Here is a 22,829-nt window from a genome sequence, read left to right on the forward strand (position 1 = left end):
ACATTTAGACTGGAAGGTAAAACTGTCATAACCCACTCAGCAACTCCAGAAGGATAAACAGCTGATCCACTGGTCCACAGCCAGAACAGAATCCACATTTCTCCTCCTGAATTAGTCGCATTGGTCATTCTTTCCTGTACTCTGGAATAAACTGTACCTCTGTGTATCAGAGTTACATATTTAGACAACTGTAGCTGTACGCCATTGCATCTTCTGGAAGGTGCAGATCTATAAAGGTCTCACTTCTGTCTATCTACACTGAATACTTCACATTAAATGTTTTGATATGTTTTTATGAACACTGCATGTTCTATTCATAGTACAGTATATATGGAATGAATGGTGTGCTGCTGTAACATGAATTCCAAAATAAAGTCTTACATTTCCTTCTTTATTTTCATTTCACTTTATGGATGATTTTTTTGTTTTGTTTTTCGTAAATAAAAGATCTCCCAGTAGTTCTCTCATTACTTGGTGTAATGTGTGAACAGTTCCAGCAGATGCCACCAAATCCTCACAAGCTCAGGCAGCTGACTGCAGTTCAACCATCCACCCACTGGATGGAAGTAAACACAAGTGATCGATGAAGGAGGCAAAGAAGAAAAAGCAGCCGGGGAAAAATGAAAGTCTGATGATCCAGAGTCCAACAGAGGAGCTGTCTTTGGTTTGTCTGGGGGGCAAAGGAACCACTTCTTTTACTCCCTCTCTTACGGTAAGTGGTAAGAACATAATGGAGATGCTCTGATGTTGTTGTGGGTGTGAGACTAGTCTGCTGTCGTGGATGCTGAAACACGGCAGGAAACGAGGAAGTCCAAACATCAAGGGGCTGCAGAATGTAGGATAAAGCCTTAGCTGTCTGTGTAACAAAACAAGAAAACACTACATGCATGTCTGTGTTTATGTTTCTCACGTGCTGTTGTAAACAACGCGTCCCCACTAATACTCCAAGCAGCATCGCAGCACTTACTGGAACCAGTTTGCAGATCAGGGAGTTTGTTGACTTGCTGTAGAGTCATAATGAACACCAGCAGGTCTGTGTTTGAATCTAAACTGAATGAAAATATCAGCGCAGCTTGCAAACGGTTACAAGTCCCACCACGTTGTATTCTGCATGTTTAATGCCACTAGGTGGAGCTCTCACAGACAAACAGTGACTGAGGCAGCATCATAGTCCAGAAATCCCACCTGATGGAGCCACACTCAGAGTGAATCCTGATTTTCATGTATTTTTGGCAGAGTGGCTGACATCCCAAGTGTAAAAATGGCTGCAAAATTAAAGCACTTCTGCTTATTCTTTAGGTAGCTTTAGTCATCTTTGAGCATATTTCCTATTGGTCATTCACTGGAGCAGTGGAGAGACTTGGTGCAGTCTCCTGTGAGGATATTGTCATCTCTGCAGCCTCCCAGGAGCTCGTTTCATTGGTGAAGAACTGTGCAGATTTTGTGCTGGGCAAAAAAAAAACCATCACAATCAAAAATACTTAATTGATCCCTGAGGGGAAACTGCTTGCATTACAGTTGCTCCCAATCAAGTCTTAGAAATTTAAGCAGTAGAAAAAAAATATAGGATAAAAATATGTCCTTCATCCATCCATTATTTATACACCACTTAATCCTCACTAGGGTCACGGGAGGCTGGAGTCTATCCCAGCTGACTCAGGGCGAAGGCAGGAGACACCCTGGACAGGTAACCAGTCTATCACAGGGCTACACTTAGAGACAGACAACCAAGCACACTCACATTCACACCTACGGACAATTTAGAATCACCAATTAACCTCAACATGTTTTTGGACTGTGTGGGAGGAAGCTGGAGAACGCAGAGAGAACCCACGCTGCACGGGGAGAACATGCAAACTCCACGCAGAAAGATCCCGGGTGTCCTCACCGGGATGTGAACCGGCAACCTTCTTGCTGCGAGGCAACAGTGCAAACCACTGCTCCATATAATATAATAATTGTCATGTTACTTCAGTAGAGTCTGCTGGATAATCTATAACACATTTGTGTGTTACTAAAGTGTTTTGAAAATAATGCAAAAAAAAAAAAACATTTAGGACTTCAACTCATAAGTTGTATTTTGAGTCATATCACAACCTCTATAAGTCAAAGTGGCCCAAAGTGAGTTTATGTAACAACAATGTGGTCATTAGACATTTATTGGGCAAAGAACTAAACTTTAACAATGTATTAGATACATGTTTATCAGATTATTTTATCTGTGTATGCATTAGGAGAATTTATCTTTTTGTTTGTTCGTTATTTTCAGGAGCTGATTCAAGCTTCCTTCAGTCATGGCGGAGGAACCCGCAGCAGAAATCCAGTTACTCAGAAGGCAGAAGACAAAGCTCATAGAAATTCTGAGTGCGGATGCTGACTTCGTACTGCAGCACGCGGATGCTGGCTGCTTGCTCTCTCTTCACGGCTACCAGCAGGTGAAATCTTGTCGTGTTCCGAGTAAAAAGGTGACGGAACTTTTGGATCTTATCATTCAAAGAGGTCCCGATGCAGCACGAGGATTGCTGCAACTCCTGAAGGGCCAGGCTATGCAGGAAACCTTCCCAATGCTTTGTTTTATTAACGATCTGCAGCTCAACACACTGTCTTCAGGTAGAGCAAAGTTAGTTCAACGCTTCCTCAGCAATTTTATCATTAGACACTGTTGGATTTCTTTCTAACGTATAAACGTTTCCTTTTCTTTTACAACTGAAAATAGAAATACCAGGAAATAGACAACAAGGTGATGAGTTAAAGGAAATAATCCCAGCAAAAAAAATCTGCAAAAAGGGTAAGTCACACTCTGCTTATGTTCAATCCACTGAAAACGCTTACAGGACGCCACCGTAATCATCCGTCTCATCGTTCAGGCCCCAGCTTAGTGAACGAGAAGCAGCTGATGACTGTGGCTCGTGCTATTGGCAGATCTTGGAGGGAGATCGGCCGAATGGCTCTAAACATCTCGTCTGTGAAGCTGGAGCAGATCGAAGAGGATCATTCGCCGCATGTGGAGCGAGTGTTCGCCATGCTGCGTTACTGGCGAACGTGCCAGAGGGAGGAAGCCACTGCTGCTCACCTGCACTCCCTCCTCAGTCAGGACGACTGGGCGCTGCCGCCCGAAAGCATCGACTGTCTGTTGGAGACCGACTGAGGCCTTCGCTGTCTGAGACTGAAAATTCTCACCAGGAATTATTGTTTCTCACCATAAAGACTCATTTTATATCAGGAGAGAAACAGCACTGAGATTTTACAACTTGATGAAATTACCCCACAGTGGGGTAACATTTCCACCGCTGAGCAAGAGACCTTTGTTCACCTTAAACCTTTTATATGATGGTGCAGCTGTCATAGAGAAATAGTAAATGATTTATTTTATTCTATTTCTTTTTAAGAGGTGCTGTTAAGAGTGACTGTGGTGTTATTTTTATTCTCCTTTTAGAAATTACACACACAATGAAGCAGCGCTCAGTTCATTGTAGTGTGTTCAGGGCATTTAAGGAGGCAAATAAAATCATATTTCTCTCTTTATGTTTTGTGTAAAGTTTTACTCAACTCATTTTATTAAAGGTTGAGTTTGTCGGGGGGGAAGCAGGTAATTTCCTCAGAAGGATAATCAGGAGTCGCAACAATTGGATGTTCCTCAGATGTCTTGTAGATGAAATGTACCTTACATCATGGTGTGTTTAAAGTTACAACCTAAGCGTCTGTTGAAATAGCATTGTCATGTAAATGAGGGCAGACAGATATCACACACTGAATTATTTCATTTGATCAAAGGAATTTTGTTCTCTGAAAATTTTCTCGCACAAGTTAATTTGACGCTCTCGGTTGTGAAGCGATGAAAGTCGTTTAATGAAATGCACAACGCCTTGTTTTATTCATGAGAAATTCACGCCTGACTTGGTAAAAGGAATGATCTCTTTATGTTAGTGACAGAAACTCATAAATCAGAAGTTGCTGCGTGTCTACTATTGTTTCTCAATTGGCTTCCCTCATCTCAGAGAGCATTAGATAACTTATTCCGGGGCAAAGGTCGGCCGCCTCCCTCTGCTGCAACACCTTACTGTTGCTTTAAAGCCATTTTCTGCAGGCAGGCTGTCAGCAGACCTAAATAAAACAGCAGAGACTGTGAAGCTTTTTAAAACTTGAACATGGCAGACGAGTCTCCACTCTCATGTAAGTACAGTGCGCTATCACTGTCTATTTTAGATTGCAACTCTTTACTTTTGCAACTGTTTGTTAATGTGTTTAACTGTGATATGTTACAGCTGAACAGTTTCTGGGACGGACTAATGAGCGTGACCTGAATGAGCCTCTTACTGACCATGCAGAGGGGCAGCTTTTCTTGACTGAAGCCTTCAAAATTATTGTGGACGAGGTGCTCCGCAAGGGCACAGATGTGAAACACAAGGTCTGTCATGAAGCACAGAGTGGCTCAGATTACAGCAAGTGCTCCTGATAAAACTCACAATCCTTGTTTTCTTTGTGCAGGTTTGCGAGTGGAAAGAGCCCGAGGAGTTGGCACGGCTGCTGGATCTGGAGCTGAGAGAAACAGGGGAGCCGCAACAAAAGCTCCTGCAGAGAGTCAGAGATGTGGCCAAGTACAGCGTTAAGACAAGTAAGGCTGGCAAAAACAACCCACCCAGTTAAACAGGCTGACTCTTATTCCCCTTTTGATGAGATTTTTTTTATTGTTAATTTCAGGTCACCCACGATTTTTTAATCAGCAGTTTGCCGGGATGGACTATTATTCCTTGGCTGGACGATACCTCACTGAAACGCTCAACACCAACCTGTAAGAAATGAAAATAAAACAGTGAAGTACATAGAGAACCCTTTTAAATGATATTGTGACTGTGTTAGCAAGTAATGGAAGAAATATTCATCCTGCATTCAGTGAGTAAAAGTAAAGAAGCAGTTGAATGTAGTCAAATAGCATCAGAAGTATTTGCTAAACTGATTGGCTCCTTTATAGTGTGTTCTGCTATTATATATTTTATGTCATTGGATTATCAGATTTCTTATATACACAAAGAATGACAATGCTGATGCTTAAGGTGGAGGTGATTTTAGATGTTTTATATACTGCTGTGTTATTTCATTGAAAACAATGCATCAGTTACTTTATGTAGATGAATAAATGTGAACCTGGAAAGTAACAAGCCACTGTATGGTTGTCCTCAAATGTATTCATATCCTCCCATTAAAGAAGAAAAAACAGCTGTCACTGAAATAAGTTGGAATTGACAAAAGTAATAAAATAAATAAAAATTTAATGAAAGTCATGACATTGCTTTTGAATTGTGGTTCAACAGAAATATTTTTTTGGGGGAAAAAAAAGCAAACATCAAGATAGGACCCATAAACTAATATTTTGTTGAACAACCCTTTGAGCCAATCACTGCAATCAAGTGTTTTCTGTAACTCTCAATCAGACTTCTTCACCTGTTGACAGGTATTCTGGCCCACTGCTCATCAGCAAAGTGCTCTCATTTGTCTGGGACATTTGTTTGTTTTTAATTATTCTTTTCACCCACAATACAAAAGCAATGTCTTATTTCACTTAATTATAATTTAGCAAATTTTTTATTCATTATTACTTTTTTTCAGTTTCTAGTTATTTGAGTGACTATTGTGAACTTTGCCTTTTTCTTTAATGGAAGGATATGAATACATTTGAGGACGACTGTAGGTGTCCAATAAATCAATGGAGTGAAGGTATAAAGTAGCAGAAATTTAAAACATTCAAGTAAATGCTTGAGTATCTTCAACTCTGTTCATTTTTGAATGTGTAAGTAAATAAATAAAGTTTTTTAAATTCATTCTTCATCCCTCTATATCAGAATTCACACAGCGCTTCACAGTGAAAGATAAGAGAAAGACGCCTCAGATAGAGTTGCATTACATGAATTACAACATACAAAATTATCATTTTGTGTGTCAATTGCAGCTTCACCTATGAGGTCGCCCCGGTCTTTGTGCTGATGGAGACTGAGGTTCTGAGAGGGTTGCGGCAGCTGGTGGGCTGGACAGAAGGCGACGGTATTTTCTGCCCCGGGGGATCTGCCTCTAACATGTACGCCATGAACCTCGCACGCTACCGACTGTTCCCAGAGGCCAAAAGCCAGGGGCTGTATGGTCTCCCACGACTCGCTGTCTTCACATCTCCAGAGGTCAGGGCGGCTGTTCACACTGTTGAGTGGAGTGAGACTTTATGAGCGGTGGTCAGTGAATATGTTCGATACATGTCACTCAAAGATGCATCCTTGTGTGTGGGTGTTTTTTTCCCCCCCAGAGCCATTACTCTGTGAAGAAAGGGGCTGCATTTCTGGGCATTGGAATGGACAATGTGATCTTGGTGAAAGTCGATGATGGGTAATTGATTATTTATTATAACAGCTGAAGCTACTTAATAAAATATGAAGAAACCGTAGACCGCTGAAATCATTTATCAAGCAAAAGTGCCAGAAATTCTCTCGATCAACCGCACTCTCCTCAGTTTTATATAGTGGTAAAATTGAATACCTTTGAGTTTTAGACTGTTGATCAGATAAAACAAAAATATTTGTTGGTTACAGCCTCATTTACAATTGCTCTTGAGATTCTATAGACTCAAAAGGCCATAAGAGACATAGAGTATTTAACTTTGCTGCTTCATCCTTCTGTTAAAGCGGTGACATTCTCTCATTCAGACATACTGTGGGCCACTTTTGCAGTAATGGCTTGATTCAGGCAAATCCTCAACAGTGACAGAGAGCCACGTTGATATTTGTCATACACGTCATTTTAAAGTGTACGTCAGGTGATGCATAATAATACACAAATAAACAAAACATCAAATCTAAACTAACAGGAGGTAGCCTATTTAATACATTTAGACACCTACAGACAGCTGGAAGCAACAAACTAATCTTTAACTTCTGTTAGAACCTGGGTTCCATTCATTACTGGTGAGTCTCATATAGCTGACCTGCTCTGTCTTCATTACAGTAAGTTTTTATCTTTATGGACATTTTTGTTTCATAATAGATGTGAAATTGTTGTGCAAAGTGAATAAGAAAGGTGGCTTGCGATTTCGACAGACACACTGTATCTGGGGCTGTCTAGGATGTTTTTGGATCAATATTGGATGTGAAATGAAAAAGCCTTCCCGAAATTGCTTCACAGAACTCGAAGTTTGTCACTATTGCGTGACCAGGGTGCTCATTCAGACATAAAGCCGACATGTTCGGATGCCGACGTATTAACGTAAAGGGTGCATGTCCAAAAGGGGCTAAAATAATGTCTTAATTTCTTGCCTTTGTCTTTGCTTTCTCATGTGCTGCAGAGGCCATATGATTCCAGAGGACCTGGATGAAAAAATAGAACTCACCAAATCTCAGGTAAATTCATTGATGTTTAGTGTGACCTCAAAAGTAACATGTTTCACATCATCCATCCATCATCTATACACCACTTAATCCTCACTCGGGTCATGGGGGGCTGGAGTCTATCCCAGCTGACTTAGGGTGAAGGCAGGGGACACCCTGGACAGGTCACCAGTCTATCACAGGGCTACACTTAGAGACAGACAACCAAGCACACTCACATTCACACCTACGGACAATTTAGAATCACCAATTAACCTCAACATGTTTTTGGACTGTGTGGGAGGAAGCTGTAGAACCCGGAGAGAACCCACACTGCACGGGGAGAACATGCAAACTCAACGCCGAAAGATTCCAGTGCCCCCACGCGAACCGGCGACCTTCTTGCTGCGAGGCAACAGTGCTACCAACTGTGCCACCCTGCAGCCCATGTTGCACATCAGATTTATTTAATTAGCTATGTCCCGAGCACATTTGTTTATCTTTTCAACCTGAAAATACCAAATGAAAGGAAACTGTGGTCACCTTCAGTTTGTTTCTTTCAGGGTGCTGTACCGTTCCTTGTAAGCTGCACATCAGGGACCACAGTACAGGGAGCTTTTGACCCATTGGATCGCATCGCTGATGTTTGTGACAAACACAAGCTGTGGATGCACATCGACGTGAGTCTTCCGCCGGATGACTTATCTGTGTTGACAAGTCTCGGTTTAGTGAAGCTTGTGTTGTATTTGTTAAAAGTTAAAAACATGCAGTGTTTTGACGGTTTTGTCGTTTGTTCCAGGCTGCCTGGGGCGGGAGTGTGCTCTTTTCCAAGCAACACAGACATCTGATGAAAGGAGCTGACAGGTATTAATATGCATACCAGAAAGACAACATTTAGCCTGTACATGAGTAGAGCTACAAAGTTGGTCAGATGAGCGACACTGTGTGTGCTTGTGTGTTTCTGTGATTAACAAGAGCAAATTCAGTCGCCTGGAATCCACACAAGATGCTGGTGGCCGGCCTGCAGTGTTCTGCCTTGCTGCTAAAGGACACCACGGTTTGGCTTCACAGTTTAAACCTATAAAATTATAAATCAGAATAGTGTTTTTTGAAGGGGGGGGGGTTATTAAACAGGTTTGTGTTTTCTTTGACAATCCTCTTGTGTCCCTCAGAACTTGTTGAAGCACTGCCACAGCACTAGAGCGACATACCTCTTCCAGCAAGACAAATTCTACGATGTGAATCTGGACATTGGAGATAAGTCCTTGCAGTGCAGCCGCAAGGTGGATTGTCTGAAGTTGTGGTTGATGTGGAAAGCTGTCGGCTCCGCTGGCTTGGCAGAGCGCGTAGACAAAGCTTTTGTCCATGTGAGGTAAATAAGGCATGCAGCTGTACCACATGTCAAGTAGTAAAATCAAACTTGTCTCATCCTCAGAGGGCATAACTTAGAATCCCTGCTGTTATATTTTATGTGTCAAACTAATTTAATGCTTGTCAGCGACTTAGTGGTTTACATATTGAAGAAAATATGTGAAAAAAAAGACAGATAATTTGCGTTTGTCTTGCTTAGCAGGTTAAGACCCTTGAGAGGGATCTGCTCTTCAGTTTCACAGTGAATCCTAATCTAACTAATACAGCAGGACAATTATCATGAAAATGTCCACTTTTCTTGAATAAATAACACCAACATGGTTAACATTTTTTGGTAAATGAGACTTATACTGGAGCTCTGTCCCAGGCTAACAGAATGTGAAAACTTGTAGGTATCTGGTGGAGCAGATGAAGAAAAGAGATGGGTTCCATCTTTTGGGCGAGGTATGTTAAAATCTACAGTATAAAGCATAAATGTTATTCCCCACAAAATCTGAATTATGACATGTATATATTTGGTTCCATGGACAGCCAGAGTTTGTGAACGTATGCTTTTGGTTTATACCACCAAGTCTGAGAGGGAAGGAAGGAAATGCAGATTATCAGGAGAAACTGGCAAAAGTAAGTTTCCATGGACTGAGTAAAGAATAAAGTCTCCTTATTTAAAGTGTTTTAATGCCTTCTTGCTGTATTCAGATGCATCTATCTTATCAATCTTAAAGTTAACGCTATATGTATGTTTGTGTTTTTTTCTACTGTCTAAAGGTAGCGCCAACCATCAAGGAACGTATGATGAAACAAGGCACGATGATGGTGGGCTACCAACCTCTGGGAAACAAGGTCAACTTTTTCCGTGTGATTGCTTTTTCTCCCCTCATTTCCCAGAAAGACCTGGATTTCTTCCTCAATGAAATTGAAAGACTAGGAAATGATCTGTGACTTTAACGCCGCTTTCAGACAGAACCACCGTGTTCATCTAGAATTCGAGTTCATGTGCACAGCCAGGCATTGTATATTCACAAGTTAGAACAGGCAAACCTCACTGTAGCAATTTAGATAATTTGCTGGATCCAAACAGCTGCCGCAATGTACCAAGGGATAAAATTAATGAATTAAAAAAATAATATCGATATGATCTGAGTTCTTCATAAATGTCAATTGTGGAAAAGTAAACATTTTAAATACCTGTAAATAACTTGAATAACTTTTTTGTAAAGAGTGTAAAAAATTATCAATTGAGTGAATGTCCATGCAGGTCATTTTAACGATGTGTTTCCATGAGTGAAAATCATACCAATAAAATATACCGATGATATATTCATGTAGGAAAAGTCCATATTGTGACACGCTTGGTGATAAGTAGGAGATGTGTGCAAAAAACGCAATTGTTTTTTAAAGATTTGATTGCTGGCATGGCGCTACATTGAAGAAGATAGTACAAACGTTGTAGAAACATCCAATGCTTATTGTTTGTACTGGTACAGATACATATTGTATGTTAATGCTGTTTGTTAGTCATTTACACATTACACCCATGTATACAATGTTGGGTCATTATCATGCAATGCATCCTAACTTGCCTTGATGTAGATTAATCCATGATACTATCTGAATAGCTGTGTATTATTATTATTATTATTATTATTATTATTATTCAACTAGTTGTTGAGGCTCCACATAACTCACACATTCGTACTGGCACCAACACTACCTCACAGTTATGGCCGCCAATGTGGGTCAGTCCGCTTCAGTCACGTGGTTGGGCGCATGACCAATGAGGGCTCTCCCCGGGGAGTACTTCCGGTGGTGTTTCCTGTCAGTGTTTGTAAACTGAGAAAAAATTGGAAGTGCGACAAGAATTAATAATCTTCAACACTCTGAAAATCGAAAGGTAAGCTATCACGCTTGCAACACATCTCACTCGCGGTCCTTAAAGGGTTTTGTAGTCCGTTACTCGCCCGTTTCGAGCAGCTGTGGCCGGTGAGGGAGGTGTTATTTGAGGTCGGCGCTGAGCCCGAAAGCCCTGCCTGGCTGTTGTGTTGTCTGGGGCGGGGGGTGGGGGCTCAGTCGGACAAGAGTTGTCCCAAAACCCCAACTCCTGGCTAGCTAGCTGGTTTCTGTTTGCTGTTTCATTCAGCGGAGACTCTCGCAATGTTTCACACTTTTTGCATGCATTCCTAAATACAAGCAAACTGGCTTTGCAGGTTCATGTGGTCCCAGTGGATCACCAAAGCTCACTTGTCCATGGATTTTCTGTTGCCCAATGAGGTATCTAGCGCCTAAAGGATACGTTGCTAGCTAGCACAGTAATGCACAGATCATGCGTGTTTGACCACGATTGATTCACCTCGCAAATATATTTCAAATTTAAGATTGAATACAAACTCGTTGCTCTCAATTCATGAGTGTTTGTCTGTATTGTTTAAAGGCTGTATGCATGCAGCCCACCCGATGTTAACATAATAGTTCTCTCATAAGACTGCAAAAATCATGCTGCTTCTTACTGGATATTCTACATTTTGCATGGTGATAATATGCAGATATGCCCTTCTGCGAGGTGATTATTTGTTGTTGGTTTATATACCAAATCATTTGCAATTTTGTATGTTACCTTTTGTCTTTAACATTTCTGATATCTGTAAGGACAACCTGATACTGGCTCTTTTTAGTCTTATGCATGAACTGAATCCCACAGCACAAGACAAAGCTCTTGGCACTGTAGTATCAAGTGCATTTACTTTCACATTAGTTGCCTGGTTTTGATCAAATTTCAAAAATGATGTTTACATGGATCACAGGAACTTGGTTGTTCATATCCATGATCATAGCAATATCCAGATTTCTGACTATTTGTGTGCAGGCATCCTGATATTTTAACATCTCAGGGTCTTATTCCTGTATCGACTGAGTTATCTCAAAAATTAATTAGCATAGTTTGGTTTCTGGCTGTTTGACCTGTGCTGCATTTCTTGATATCGATTGCAAAATTAATTTTTTTTTTTTTAGTGTGTTGATCATCATTTCAGTTTTTTTTTTTTGCAGCTACTGTCTTACTGTAGTTGTGGATGTACCAGCAAACATGTCAGAGACAATACAAAACCTAAAAGAAGTGTTTACATGCCACAGTACTATTAAATTATTCATAATTTTCAAAGGATTCAAAGCCTTTATTTTCATGTGCAACACTAACAAGTTATCAGAGAAGTGAAATTCGTAGTTCTCTGTGTCTCTGCCTAGTGCCAGAATTAACCCATTTACTCTGGTAAGTGCTACCAGACCTGTAGCACATCGGTAAAACCCATCAAAACTTTCCTGGATGTAGATTCATATTTACTATTGTCTCCATGATGTCTTAAAGTACACTTGCTGCTCTCACAGATGTCTTTTCTGTTTTTCAGTGTCAACATATGTATGATGCATTTGTTGAATAATGTCTCATTACCTACACGTTTTTGTGTTTTTGTTTTTTTTGGTAGGCTGCCTTCATATTTCCATCAGATTTGCTTTTTTTGTTTGTTTTTTTTTATCTCGCTGTTGAGTGATGTCTGTCAGCCATGTAAACCGGAGGCGTCTACCAAATCATTGGGGCTTCCTTGCCTGAACAGCACATATTAATGCTGCTCCTAGAATTCTAGTCATATATCCATATACCTCTATTTTCAGGCTTTGGCCCCTGATGATTTGGGTGGGTGTCTGTCACCCCTCATCCTGAGTGAAGCCCCCTCTGTCTCCCCAAACACGCACGCATTCAAACCACGGCGATGACACACCATTCCAACAGTTCTGTTCGAGACCATATGAAATGGGTCAGTGGAAGTCTCTTCATCTCCAGAATCACCATCATGGTTTTAGTGTCTGCATTTATCTGTCAGTCCTATTACTCAACCCCACCTTTCTCCCCCTGACTCCTTGTCTCTGTGAGGAGTCCTGGAGTTTGCTCTTTCTTCTCTGACATGTTGTTTGTGTTGCCAGGCTGGGTTGCTGGGTTGCGAGGCGGTGCTGTCCAGCATGGCCCTGATGCAAGCCAACAACATCCCAGGCCAGAAGAAGATGATGTCAGCCTTGGGTCAGGGGCACAGGGCCAGCCCTGAGAGCCACCAAACACACTCGCAGCACAGCCACAACCACCATGGGCACCAGATTCATCATGGACAACCCCACCACAGCCACATGGGCCATCCTTCAACTGGGAGCTGTCCACCTCTGGTACGAGAGAGGCGCCAACCATAATTCTATGTTAACCACAAGAGCTTCTTTGTTTATTTTGCAACAAGAAAAAATGGTTAAGATCGCTCAGAAAGTCTGTTAATGTGGTGATTTCACAACTTTGCTGTCATGAATGAATTTAACATGGTACTGGACAGATGTTGCAGCAGGTGAAGTAAACTTAACAAATGTAAAACTCATTGGCTGGATAAAGTTAGCTCTCCAGTGGGACTCTAAAGAAAACATACAAGTTCATCGGCAGTTTCATATTTTGATACCTACCGGGCGAGTTACTGACAAATTCTGTAATGTCGATATGCTGTTAATATATGTTAAACAGAGGGCTGAAGGTAAAAGGTTTCCCTGTATGTGTGATTATGTGTTTGGTGCCTGATTAGATGCTAACGTGTACCACAAACCAGTTAGCCAGAATGCACCTTGTATAACAGTACTTTTCTTTTACTTCCTCCAAAAGCTAATCCGAAAAGATGGGGATTATCACTCATCAAGGATGATTGATGGGAAAGACATGCAGGCAAACCAGAACATGCAGCCCAAGAAGAAACACAAAAAATCTGGATCATCCAACAAAGTAAAAGTGGAGGTAAGGATGTTTCAAAAACTCTGTCGAAAATCACAAAGTGCAAAGACACGCTGTTGCCGTTAAGCTCAATTTTATCTAATTGTGTTCATGTTAACAGCATTTACTTCCACAAATTGATATGGACGACGACAGCTCCTTAAAAGTCCAGAAGAACTTCATCTGTGATCATTGCTATGGAGCTTTCAGGAGCAGTTACCACCTCAAGCGACATATTCTTACACATACAGGTGAGCACTTTTTCACCTCAGTATGGCCACTGGACTTTAGCGAGGATCCTCCCTTCTCATCTGCTTGATACAAAAACAAAGAAGTGTTTAATTGGCAACATACAGTTGTTTTAATGTATAAGGTTTTTGTTTGTTTGTTAGGAAATTGTGTTGTTAGTATTTATATAATATACACCTGCGGTTGTTTACAGGGGAAAAGCCATTTGCCTGTGACGCGTGCGACATGCGGTTCATTCAGCGTTACCACCTGGACAGACACAAGAGGGTGCACAGCGGAGAAAAACCATACCAGTGTGATCGCTGTCATCAGGTTCGTTGGCCTTGTTTGGTTTTTTTTCAGCACAACTAAACAACATTATGTGAACTGTTTTGTTTTTTAGTCAGGATTTTTTAGCATTATACAAAAACAACTGTCTGCAACTTTGGCTGAGGCGCACATCTTTTTTTCTTTTTTTTTTTCTCCTTGCTTCAGAACTTTTCACGGACGGACAGGCTGCTGAGACACCGACGACTTTGTACAGTTGGGATGAGCAAAGAGGAAAGCCAGTACTCCCAGGATGCATCTGGCCACCCAGCTTCCTGGAGCCCCTTACAGCCTTCGAACACCCGTCTGACTGTCTGACCCTCAGCTTCCTATAGAGACCCAACAAACAGCAGCAGCCTGCAGCTCAGTAACGCCACACACTGGAGTTATGACCTGAACAGAGCCTAGCCCAAACACAACCAAACTTTAGTTTGCTCTTGCCAGCTCATTCATAGAGCTTGATAGTGGATTTCTGTGCTTTTTTAACCTACTGTTACATTCATGAAACAGACAAATGGGGATGGACTAGTTTACAATCTTGGACAACAGGTCATGGTGTTATGGCAATAACTGAACTGGAAAAATACACACATCTCCTGTTTTTTGAAAGGTTGCAAGTATTTTTTGGTATCGCTGACCAGAGATTACAAGTATTTTTTGATTGCCTGGACAGCCAGTTCATTGTGCAGCAGCTCTCCGATTTCCTTTTGACCTGCAATCAACCCCATCTCAAGCTATTGTTACACACGGACATTTCACCAAAGGACACCTACACAAAATCATGTAGCATATTAGTGTAACGTCCGCCTCGTTTTGTGTTTCTTATGCTACTAATCATGTACCAGCTACTGCTGATAAGCCGAAGGTCGCAGCCAGCTTGCGGCGTGTGTGCCGCCTCAACGACATAATCATCCATTTCTTAAACACTGTAGGTAAATTTAATGTATTTTTGAAAGACGCTGATCTGAAAGTGGGTCTTTGCAGCTTTGTTCATTTTTACTTCGTATACAAGATTGCCTTTTTTTTTTTTTTCCAACACACAAGTCTTAAATTGATTGTAACAATTTCTTATCTGCTATTCGTCCTGCTGCTGCGACGACACGTGCAGCCCTGTTGCTGATGTGTAGAAATCGACTGAAAAACACTAAGGGTTAACTAGATGCTCCTTAAATGTTAATTTTTCAACTAATGCTGGTAGTTGTGTAGCGACTGTTGGCACACACATTCACAGTTTTCACCTTGTTTTAAAGGGGTTTAGTCCTGACTGTTGATACAGTGGAAGGCTGACAGGGGTTTTTTTAGGAGCCCAGGTTTTTTGAAACTCTTAAACATCAAACTTTTTCCTAATATCATATGGGTGTAAGAATCACCAGTCCATTGGAAAAATTTCCTGAAGTGCTTCTGTGAAAAGACCCTCCATAAACATCCACTGTGTTTACGGTCTCTTATCCTAGAAACTACAGTATTGTTTGTTTGTTTTTATTTCCTGTTCTGTGATCATAGATTCTTCTGACTGATTTTCATCCCTTCAAAAGTGTTTTTTGGTCAAATATCTGAAATCCTTAGGTTTACGTGAAGGTTACTGAAATTTCATTTATCTGTGAAACCTTTCAGAAGTCTGTTTCCAAGTCACTGGATCAGACTTCTCCTTGGGCTATTTTTTTTTTTTTGTCACTGGAGGTACTTTAGAAATGTTCTTGACTCTTGACATGTTTCATTCAGTCCTTGTTTAAGAATTAATTCTCCAGAAAAAAGGAAAACAAATTGGCTCGTCCGCAGATTTAAAGTGCAGACCTCTGTCTTTGCCTGACTGAACGTGATCTGAATCCAGTGCCATGTCGTTTCATCTCAAGTTTAACCTTGGACATCTTCAGTGAAGATGACTAATCGGACTTTGTGGAAAGGGAACTACAAGGTCTGCGAGGTCTTTTGTATTATGATAAATGGCAGCACACTAAGTTCAGGTCTGTACGTGGTTAAATTAGTCTGTAACCACTGGACTGAAGATGTTAGTTCAGTTGTAGAAGAACACATGAGTTTTAACAGTTATTTAGACTGAAATGTTTCAAAGTAGACATGTAGTTCAGTTCTGTGCTGTCAGACTTTTAGATTATGTGAGAGGAGTTTGGGGCCCATCACTGTCTACTGTTCATGAAGTTAATATATATTTAAGTTGTACTAGGGGTAGAAAATAGTGCGTATGGGACCTGAACTCCAATGGCAAATCAGAGTTTTTACAAAGCTGTAATCCTTAGTCTGATCATTTGTTATGACAGCTGAAGAGGCCACAGTAAGTCATTGTTCAACTTACTGTGAGGAGAAAAGTCAAACTCTCCACTCTTGCCCTTTTAGTATAGCAGCCATGATTAGTTAGGATGTTCATTTTTTTCTTTTTTTTTTAATTTGCATGTCTTTGTTGGAGGATCTTGTATGCGTTTTGTTTTGTTAAAAACAGATTTTTTTTTAATGTAAGCCCCAACAATTTTGTCATGTCAGGAGTAAAGTGAAGTCAGTGTTGACTCAGTCACACTGGACTAAATGGAGTTTAAGGGCCCCAAGTCACAATAAAGGTGTTGATTTTTAAACACTGCATGTTGTTCATATAATGTAGAACAAGGTTTCTTTAGTGATATTCAACAAGTCAAATTTGCTTTTTTAAAATTGGTTTTCTAGAACATCAGACTGATAGATTTACTCCATGTTCAGGGAAGTGTTCACTGTGAAATAGTCTTAAATTACTGTGCATGGCATATCTATTGAAAATAAGCAATACATCAGTTATGTCAGCAGGTGGCAGCCATGACCATGTGAGGGTGACTTTTCTCCATAGCACTGTAATGAAGATTTTTAAAAAATGTGTATATATAAAAAAAAAAAAAAACAATGTTTGACACCAATTGGTGGAAATTCAAAATGATCACACAGTGCTTACAGGGATTTATTATGAAAGGAAATTGCACCAAAAAATTATAAATCCTCATGCCAGAGTCTTACAACAAAGTTTTTTTGATTACAATAATGCAGCTGAGAAAATCCAACCAGGAAACACTTGTAATTAATATTATTCGTTTCATCACCAAGCAGAACTTCTAATATCATTTTGTCCTGTTATTAGGTTCATACAAAATCTTGACTACACAAAGAAAGTGTGTCTCTTTACAACCTTTCTTGACACTAAGAACCTGATGTTAGATGCACTATTTTAAACTGAGTGCTCTGTAGTTTCTAAGGGCCTTTTTTTCAGTCGTCACTGAAGCCAAGACAAGAAATGCTCAATGATTTGATATCATGAGCTGGAGGTGGTTGGCATACAAACACATGGGATGGTGCCTCTCACAAAGTGGAGCTTGCAAATAAATCAAAAATAAATAAATAAATCACCACAATGGCATTTTATAAAATCCTAAAAACGTGTTCAAATCTGCAGTGGAGGAATGTAAAATACACCGCAGTCAGTCTCAGAGATAATTTGTTTCGAATGTTTCTGTTAAGAAATATTATTGTCAAAGTGGGCAATCAAACAGACATAACCGTCTGCATGTAGCCATAGCTGATACCCACATTGTTCAGAGGAGGAAAGAATTTCTTCAAGTACATTGCCCTGTAATTCTGCGTCGGTAGGTATTGCCACATCACTCGTACATTAGGAAGTGCAGATCATACCCTTTAGCACCTTCCTCTTGCTATTGACCAGTTCTTTAATTACAGCATTAGGATAGGCAGGATGAGATCAGCCTGAAGGCTGCTGGGAGTGTGCGCTTTCCCCCATGGGAGACATCCCCTCCCTCTGCAGTCTGATTTACAGCACCCACAGGCCCCCGGCACTTAACAATGGACCTCCTTAAGTGAGGTAGATGGGGAGGAGATCAGTGAGGGGGAGATAACACTCCATCTTCATGCACAAAGTGCTGAAATCATCCAGGTTCGAAATCATCTCTGCGAGACAGACTGATCATGGAGTCAGTCCAGAGGTAAAGTGTGGGAGTGCTGCCTCGTCCTCAGTCTGGCTCACTTTATCAGGGAGGAGAGCTCTCTCTAAGACTGATAGCCGGCTCTCTACATGCTCACCTCTCCTGTCAGAGGGATACAAAAAATAGGTCTTCCACACAGAAATTTCCCCAACAACCAGTAAATCTCAGCTGACTGTGCATACTGTGGCTCTGTCAACATATGGGTGGTTCAGAGGTTTACAAAAACAAGTGCTCAGCAGCAGAAACGTTCCGTCTCCTACAAATGTTTGGTTGCCCCCTGATCAAACCCATCACGGGCTCACTGCAAATGATTGAAACCCCCCCAACAATAGCTCTTGCTATCTCCTTCTCCCCGAGGTGTGGGAGAGCCTTTTCATCTCAGGCTTTGATTAATAAAGGAATCGCTGGTTGGTTGAAAGCAGCGTTCTGCCCCCTCCGAACATCCATCATGCCCGTGACAGCCCACCTCTCTGTGTTAATTAGCGGTGATATTTAAGCTGTCTGAGGTGTTCCATGGCCGTCAGCATGGTGGTGCTGCTCATCATTAAAATTTCAATTCCTCTGTCCGGGTTACTCCCATTCTCCTCGACACCTCAGTGAACAGGTCCTTAAACATTCACACAGGAGCACGAATCGAGCGCGGATCGCAGAAACATAAAGCGGGAATCGGGAAATTCAACAAATTATCCGTGAGCACGTCTCTGTTGGTGCACTCTGTCTTTTTCATGCATTTTAATGTTAAACCAACTTTGTCAGCATGAAAGTAAAAACATCAATTTGACTTATCACACTTGCTCAATAATCATTTGATATTACGTGAAAGAATTTGCCATAAATCTAAAGTTCCCATCAAACAATGAGCGGAGAAAATGTGAACATATTACTTATTAATGATTACCAAATATTGTAATATTCTCAAATACTAGGGGCTATTATTCAGAGATAAATTATGTATGTGGCTGAATCTTGGTCTATGTTATAACCAAAAGGCATCATGCACCAAAATGAGATTTTTAGTGGTGCGAAATGAAAGTCTTAGCAAACGGCAGCCATTTTACACCAATCTGACATGGACAAAATGGCTTCCAAAGTGTACACAAAGTTGGTGTATAAGCATTGTCTACAAAATCTTGTAAATTTATGGAATTTACCAAGACGATGTCTGCCAGCCACCTGCTTCACAAAGCGTCTCTGATGGGAACGTTCAGTCACGTCATGCTTCAAAGTGTCCCACATTCAGACGTCTGCCACCACTTTTCTAATTAGTGTAACTCAACAAGATTAATTAGCCTCTGCATATCATTCCCAGTACTCAAAAAAGAAAAAAAAGTAACACAGAGGAGAAGAGGAGCGAAAGCTATCACCCATTTGAGGGGTAACAAGGGAAAGGTTTGAATTCGGCCTACTTGCATTTTGATACAGTCCAATCATGAATATTCATACATGAATGTGAACCTCAAGTGGAATCAGAACTCACCAGATGAATTTACAAAATTAACTTTTTGCTCTTTTAATGAAGAGAATGTGACGGTTGAGAGAAAGAAAGAGAGAAACTGGATAAGAGGTTTCAGATGATGGGAATAAAAAGAACATTTTTAACAAATTTGGCGTTTTTAAGTTGAATTTTCTGCAGGGTGGTGCAGTTGGTAGCACTGTTGCCTCGCAGCAAGAAGGTTGCCGGTTCGCGTCCTGGTGGGGGCACCGGGATCTTTCTGCGTGGAGTTTGCATGTTCTCCCCGTGCAGCGTGGGTTCTCCGGCTTCCTCCCACACAGTCCAGAAACATGTTGTCTCTACGTGTGGCCCTGTGATAGACTGGTGACCTGTCCAGGGTGTCCCCTGCCTTCACCCTAAGTCAGCTGGGATAGACTCCAGCCCCCCACGACCCTAATGAGGATTAAGCGGTGTATAGAAAATGGATGGATGGAAGTTGAATTTTATCACGCAGCTTCAGATTCAGGGTCCTGGTGATGTCCTCGGCTTACTGAGCAGTTGAACAGAGCAACATCACTGTCAAGAAAGTATTTCTGATTCTGGATGTTATTTGTAAAACCTATGCTTTTCCTGCAGTGACAGAACAAAATATCTGCTGCGAAAAAGGTGATTTCATAACTTTCGTCTGATTTCCTAACACGGCCACCAACATGACCTAAAAGGCAAATGTGAGAGTGCAGAGATGATTTTAAAGAAGTATTTATCAAAATGTTCTGCTGCCATCTCACAAATGCATATAGTGCTTGCAAAGGAGGGAGAGAGGCCCAGATGCTGCTGAGCACCAGGGCATCTTGTGCTACTACTTTCCCCTCTGCTACGGGTCGGCAGTATGCAGATGCATTCGCTAAGATCAAGTTCAGTAGTGCAGGACCTTGTTGCTGAGATTTATATGACCTAAGAGACATCCACATTCCCCTTGACAGGATGGGTACCGATTGTGTAAGAAGCACTTTCTTACAGAGGTGCATTTAGCTTCAACAGATAGATTAACATGCCTTGGCCTCGTGCCACCCTATTAATCTACAGCTTGTTGGGACACGTTTGGAGTGAGCTGTTGGAAAGCATCACCTCAGACGTCAGTGGTTTGCTTGCCTTCTAATCTTACAGGATTCTCTGAGTCAGTGAGTAAAATGGACAACACACTTTTACTTTCACACAAACTGCTTTATAATCATTTATAGTAGGCAAGAAGACACTGCTGTTAAACTTTTATATAGTTTACAGCCACACATTGTCATCCACTGCACAGCTATACAGGCTTTGTTGCTGACACCATATGGTGATTATTGCAAACAAACACACAGCAGAGCAGAGCGAATCCACAGCTTTATTCACAGTTGCCTCTCACAATAAAAGATATAAAGATAAATCTCATTATTTGGCTGCTGAGTGGTTTCTTACACATATTGGAACAGATTCACATGTAGGTGATTTAGTGAAACTGAAGCTGGTCTGTAGTCATTTTCAATACATATTTTATACAGATAAAGCCACTTTTGGCCATGCTAGTGGTTCTACTGCTAGCAGTGTCAGTCCATGTCTTTGGCTCAGAAGAAATATTTCAACAGCATGAAATTTTACATTTATGCTCCATGGAGGATGAATCCTAAAGACTTCCCCCGACTTTTCCTCCAGCGCTATCAGTCATAAGTTAACATCTGCTGGATGGATTGGCACAACATTTGTTTCAGATATCCATGTTGCCCAGACACTGTATCCTACTGAGTCTTGTGATCTCTACACACTTCCTCTAATACTGCCCTCGGACTTTTGCTTTGAGTGAAATGTCTCAACAACTATTTGATGGATTGCCATGAAATCTGGTACAGACGTTCGTGTCCCCTTTATAATGAAATATACCAACTTTCGTAATACCCTGACAGTGCATGCTGACAATTAGTTTAGCAGTTCCCTTAAAGGACTGCTGTGCTTGAGTATATTCTCATACAGCTGCGTGGCTATAGAGTCTAAGCATTGCTATTAATAATTAGAACACGATGAGAAGGTGTCAACATTGTTATCTGTCTTGTTTTAGAACATCACCTTTTCCTTCATTGTAAAGTCTACATTTGGGCTTCAGAGTGGCAAGATGTTCACTGCCCTGTGGAAAGATACAGTATACATCACAAGTAAATACACCTCTGTGCAAGATCACCTATGGTGATTCAAAATCCCCTCACCTTCCAATAACTGCATTATTTCTAAGCAGATAATTATGTTTCCTCTTTTGAATAGTCTCAAACAAATTCTTTAAAACTTCCGGCCCCAAAGTAGAAACAGTGCAACAAATGTGAATATGATTATGATCACTGACACACATGTTAGCAAACCTGTGATCACTGAAACCAACTTGGGTGCCCCTCTGGTTTTCAGTTGGCATGATTGCATCAACATGGTCATAAAATGACCTGTGAACAGCAGAACTTCCTAGATTTTTGACCTATTTTCTGTCTTTCTGCATGCCTGCATCAAAGCTCCACATAGAAAAAAAAATGCCGGAGTAACCGAAATCTTTGATTATGAAACTTTGCAACAGTGAAATGGGACACAGGAAGATCAGGGACCTGCTAAACATATGTCAAAAGACAGTCGCAGCAGTAATTTGGAGGTATAAAATGAGCTTTAGCACCACTCATCAGAGTCAAGTGGCCAAACTCCTTATATTACACCTTGGACATGGCACAATTTGTGTAATTTAACTCTGAAAAACAAGTGGATGAGGGCCTCAGACTTGGCAAAGGGGTCATCAGTGGACAACTGAGCTCCTGTGACAGCTCAAAGTGAGAAGCACAATGCATTGCTTACTCTTCGAAACAAAACTGCAAGATTAAATTTTGCTTAGTAACATGAAAAAAAAAACCCAGAAGAACTCTTGGAGCATGTTTTTTGATCAGATGAGATCAAGATAAATATGTTCTGATCAGATTAGGTCCAGCATGTTGACTTGAACCTGGCCTGGACTACCACAGTGAGCGCACAGTCCCACCAGTGATGCACAGAGGTGTGAGAGTATTGGCTGACTCCCAGTCTGCAGAAGTTGAGCAGAAGATAAATATTCCTGCATGATAACAATCCAGCACATATCGTCAAAAAAAAAAAAAGGTGACATTTATGACTTGACTAAGTATGTCACCTGACTTGAATCCAATAGAACACCTATGGAGTATTTTAAAGAGAACAACACAGCAACACAACCCCTCCAGCAAATAGCAGCTGGAAAAAAATACTCTTTGAAGAATGGCAGAACATGTCTTTAGAAATGTGATATCTTCCATGTCTAGAATGACTGAGTCTGTCCGTTAAGAGTA

General features: G+C 41.0%; 3 protein-coding genes across 7 annotated transcripts; all 3 read left to right on the forward strand.

Annotated features, from left to right (window-relative positions):
• Positions 1-583: 583 nt before the first annotated feature.
• Positions 584-3,523, forward strand: LOC103360974 (FAS-associated death domain protein). Of its 3 annotated transcripts, none has more exons than XM_008286927.1 (4): positions 584-719; positions 2,270-2,610; positions 2,717-2,788; positions 2,868-3,523. In XM_008286927.1, exons 2-4 carry the CDS (start codon positions 2,295-2,297, stop codon positions 3,146-3,148), a joined length of 669 nt encoding a protein of 222 aa, XP_008285149.1. In that variant the 5' UTR covers positions 584-719; positions 2,270-2,294; the 3' UTR covers positions 3,149-3,523. The 3 variants fall into 3 exon arrangements, with proteins under 3 accessions (XP_008285149.1, XP_008285148.1, XP_008285150.1); XM_008286926.1 differs by having other exon boundaries at positions 584-712; XM_008286928.1 differs by lacking the exon at positions 584-719 and adding an exon at positions 1,057-1,205.
• A 394-nt stretch (positions 3,524-3,917) lies between these two features.
• csad (cysteine sulfinic acid decarboxylase) lies at positions 3,918-10,032 on the forward strand. 2 transcript variants are annotated; one of them, XM_008286930.1, is made up of 15 exons: positions 3,918-4,173; positions 4,266-4,408; positions 4,489-4,615; positions 4,702-4,792; positions 5,948-6,170; positions 6,293-6,372; positions 7,325-7,379; positions 7,910-8,026; positions 8,146-8,210; positions 8,322-8,403; positions 8,519-8,718; positions 9,110-9,161; positions 9,249-9,338; positions 9,483-9,659; positions 9,784-10,032. In XM_008286930.1, exons 1-14 carry the CDS (start codon positions 4,149-4,151, stop codon positions 9,654-9,656), a joined length of 1,524 nt encoding a protein of 507 aa, XP_008285152.1. In that variant the 5' UTR covers positions 3,918-4,148; the 3' UTR covers positions 9,657-9,659; positions 9,784-10,032. The 2 variants fall into 2 exon arrangements, with proteins under 2 accessions (XP_008285152.1, XP_008285151.1); XM_008286929.1 differs by having other exon boundaries at positions 3,919-4,173; positions 9,483-10,032.
• Positions 10,033-10,523: 491 nt separating this feature from the next.
• znf740b (zinc finger protein 740b) lies at positions 10,524-16,643 on the forward strand. 2 transcript variants are annotated; one of them, XM_008286931.1, is made up of 7 exons: positions 10,524-10,608; positions 12,381-12,523; positions 12,690-12,923; positions 13,399-13,527; positions 13,625-13,754; positions 13,946-14,064; positions 14,227-16,643. In XM_008286931.1, exons 2-7 carry the CDS (start codon positions 12,479-12,481, stop codon positions 14,374-14,376), a joined length of 807 nt encoding a protein of 268 aa, XP_008285153.1. In that variant the 5' UTR covers positions 10,524-10,608; positions 12,381-12,478; the 3' UTR covers positions 14,377-16,643. The 2 variants fall into 2 exon arrangements, with proteins under 2 accessions (XP_008285153.1, XP_008285154.1); XM_008286932.1 differs by lacking the exon at positions 12,381-12,523.
• Positions 16,644-22,829: the final 6,186 nt, after the last annotated feature.

This window comes from Stegastes partitus, unplaced genomic scaffold (assembly GCF_000690725.1).
Source record: "Stegastes partitus isolate 25-593 unplaced genomic scaffold, Stegastes_partitus-1.0.2 Scaffold476, whole genome shotgun sequence".
Taxonomy (NCBI): domain Eukaryota; kingdom Metazoa; phylum Chordata; class Actinopteri; family Pomacentridae; genus Stegastes; species Stegastes partitus.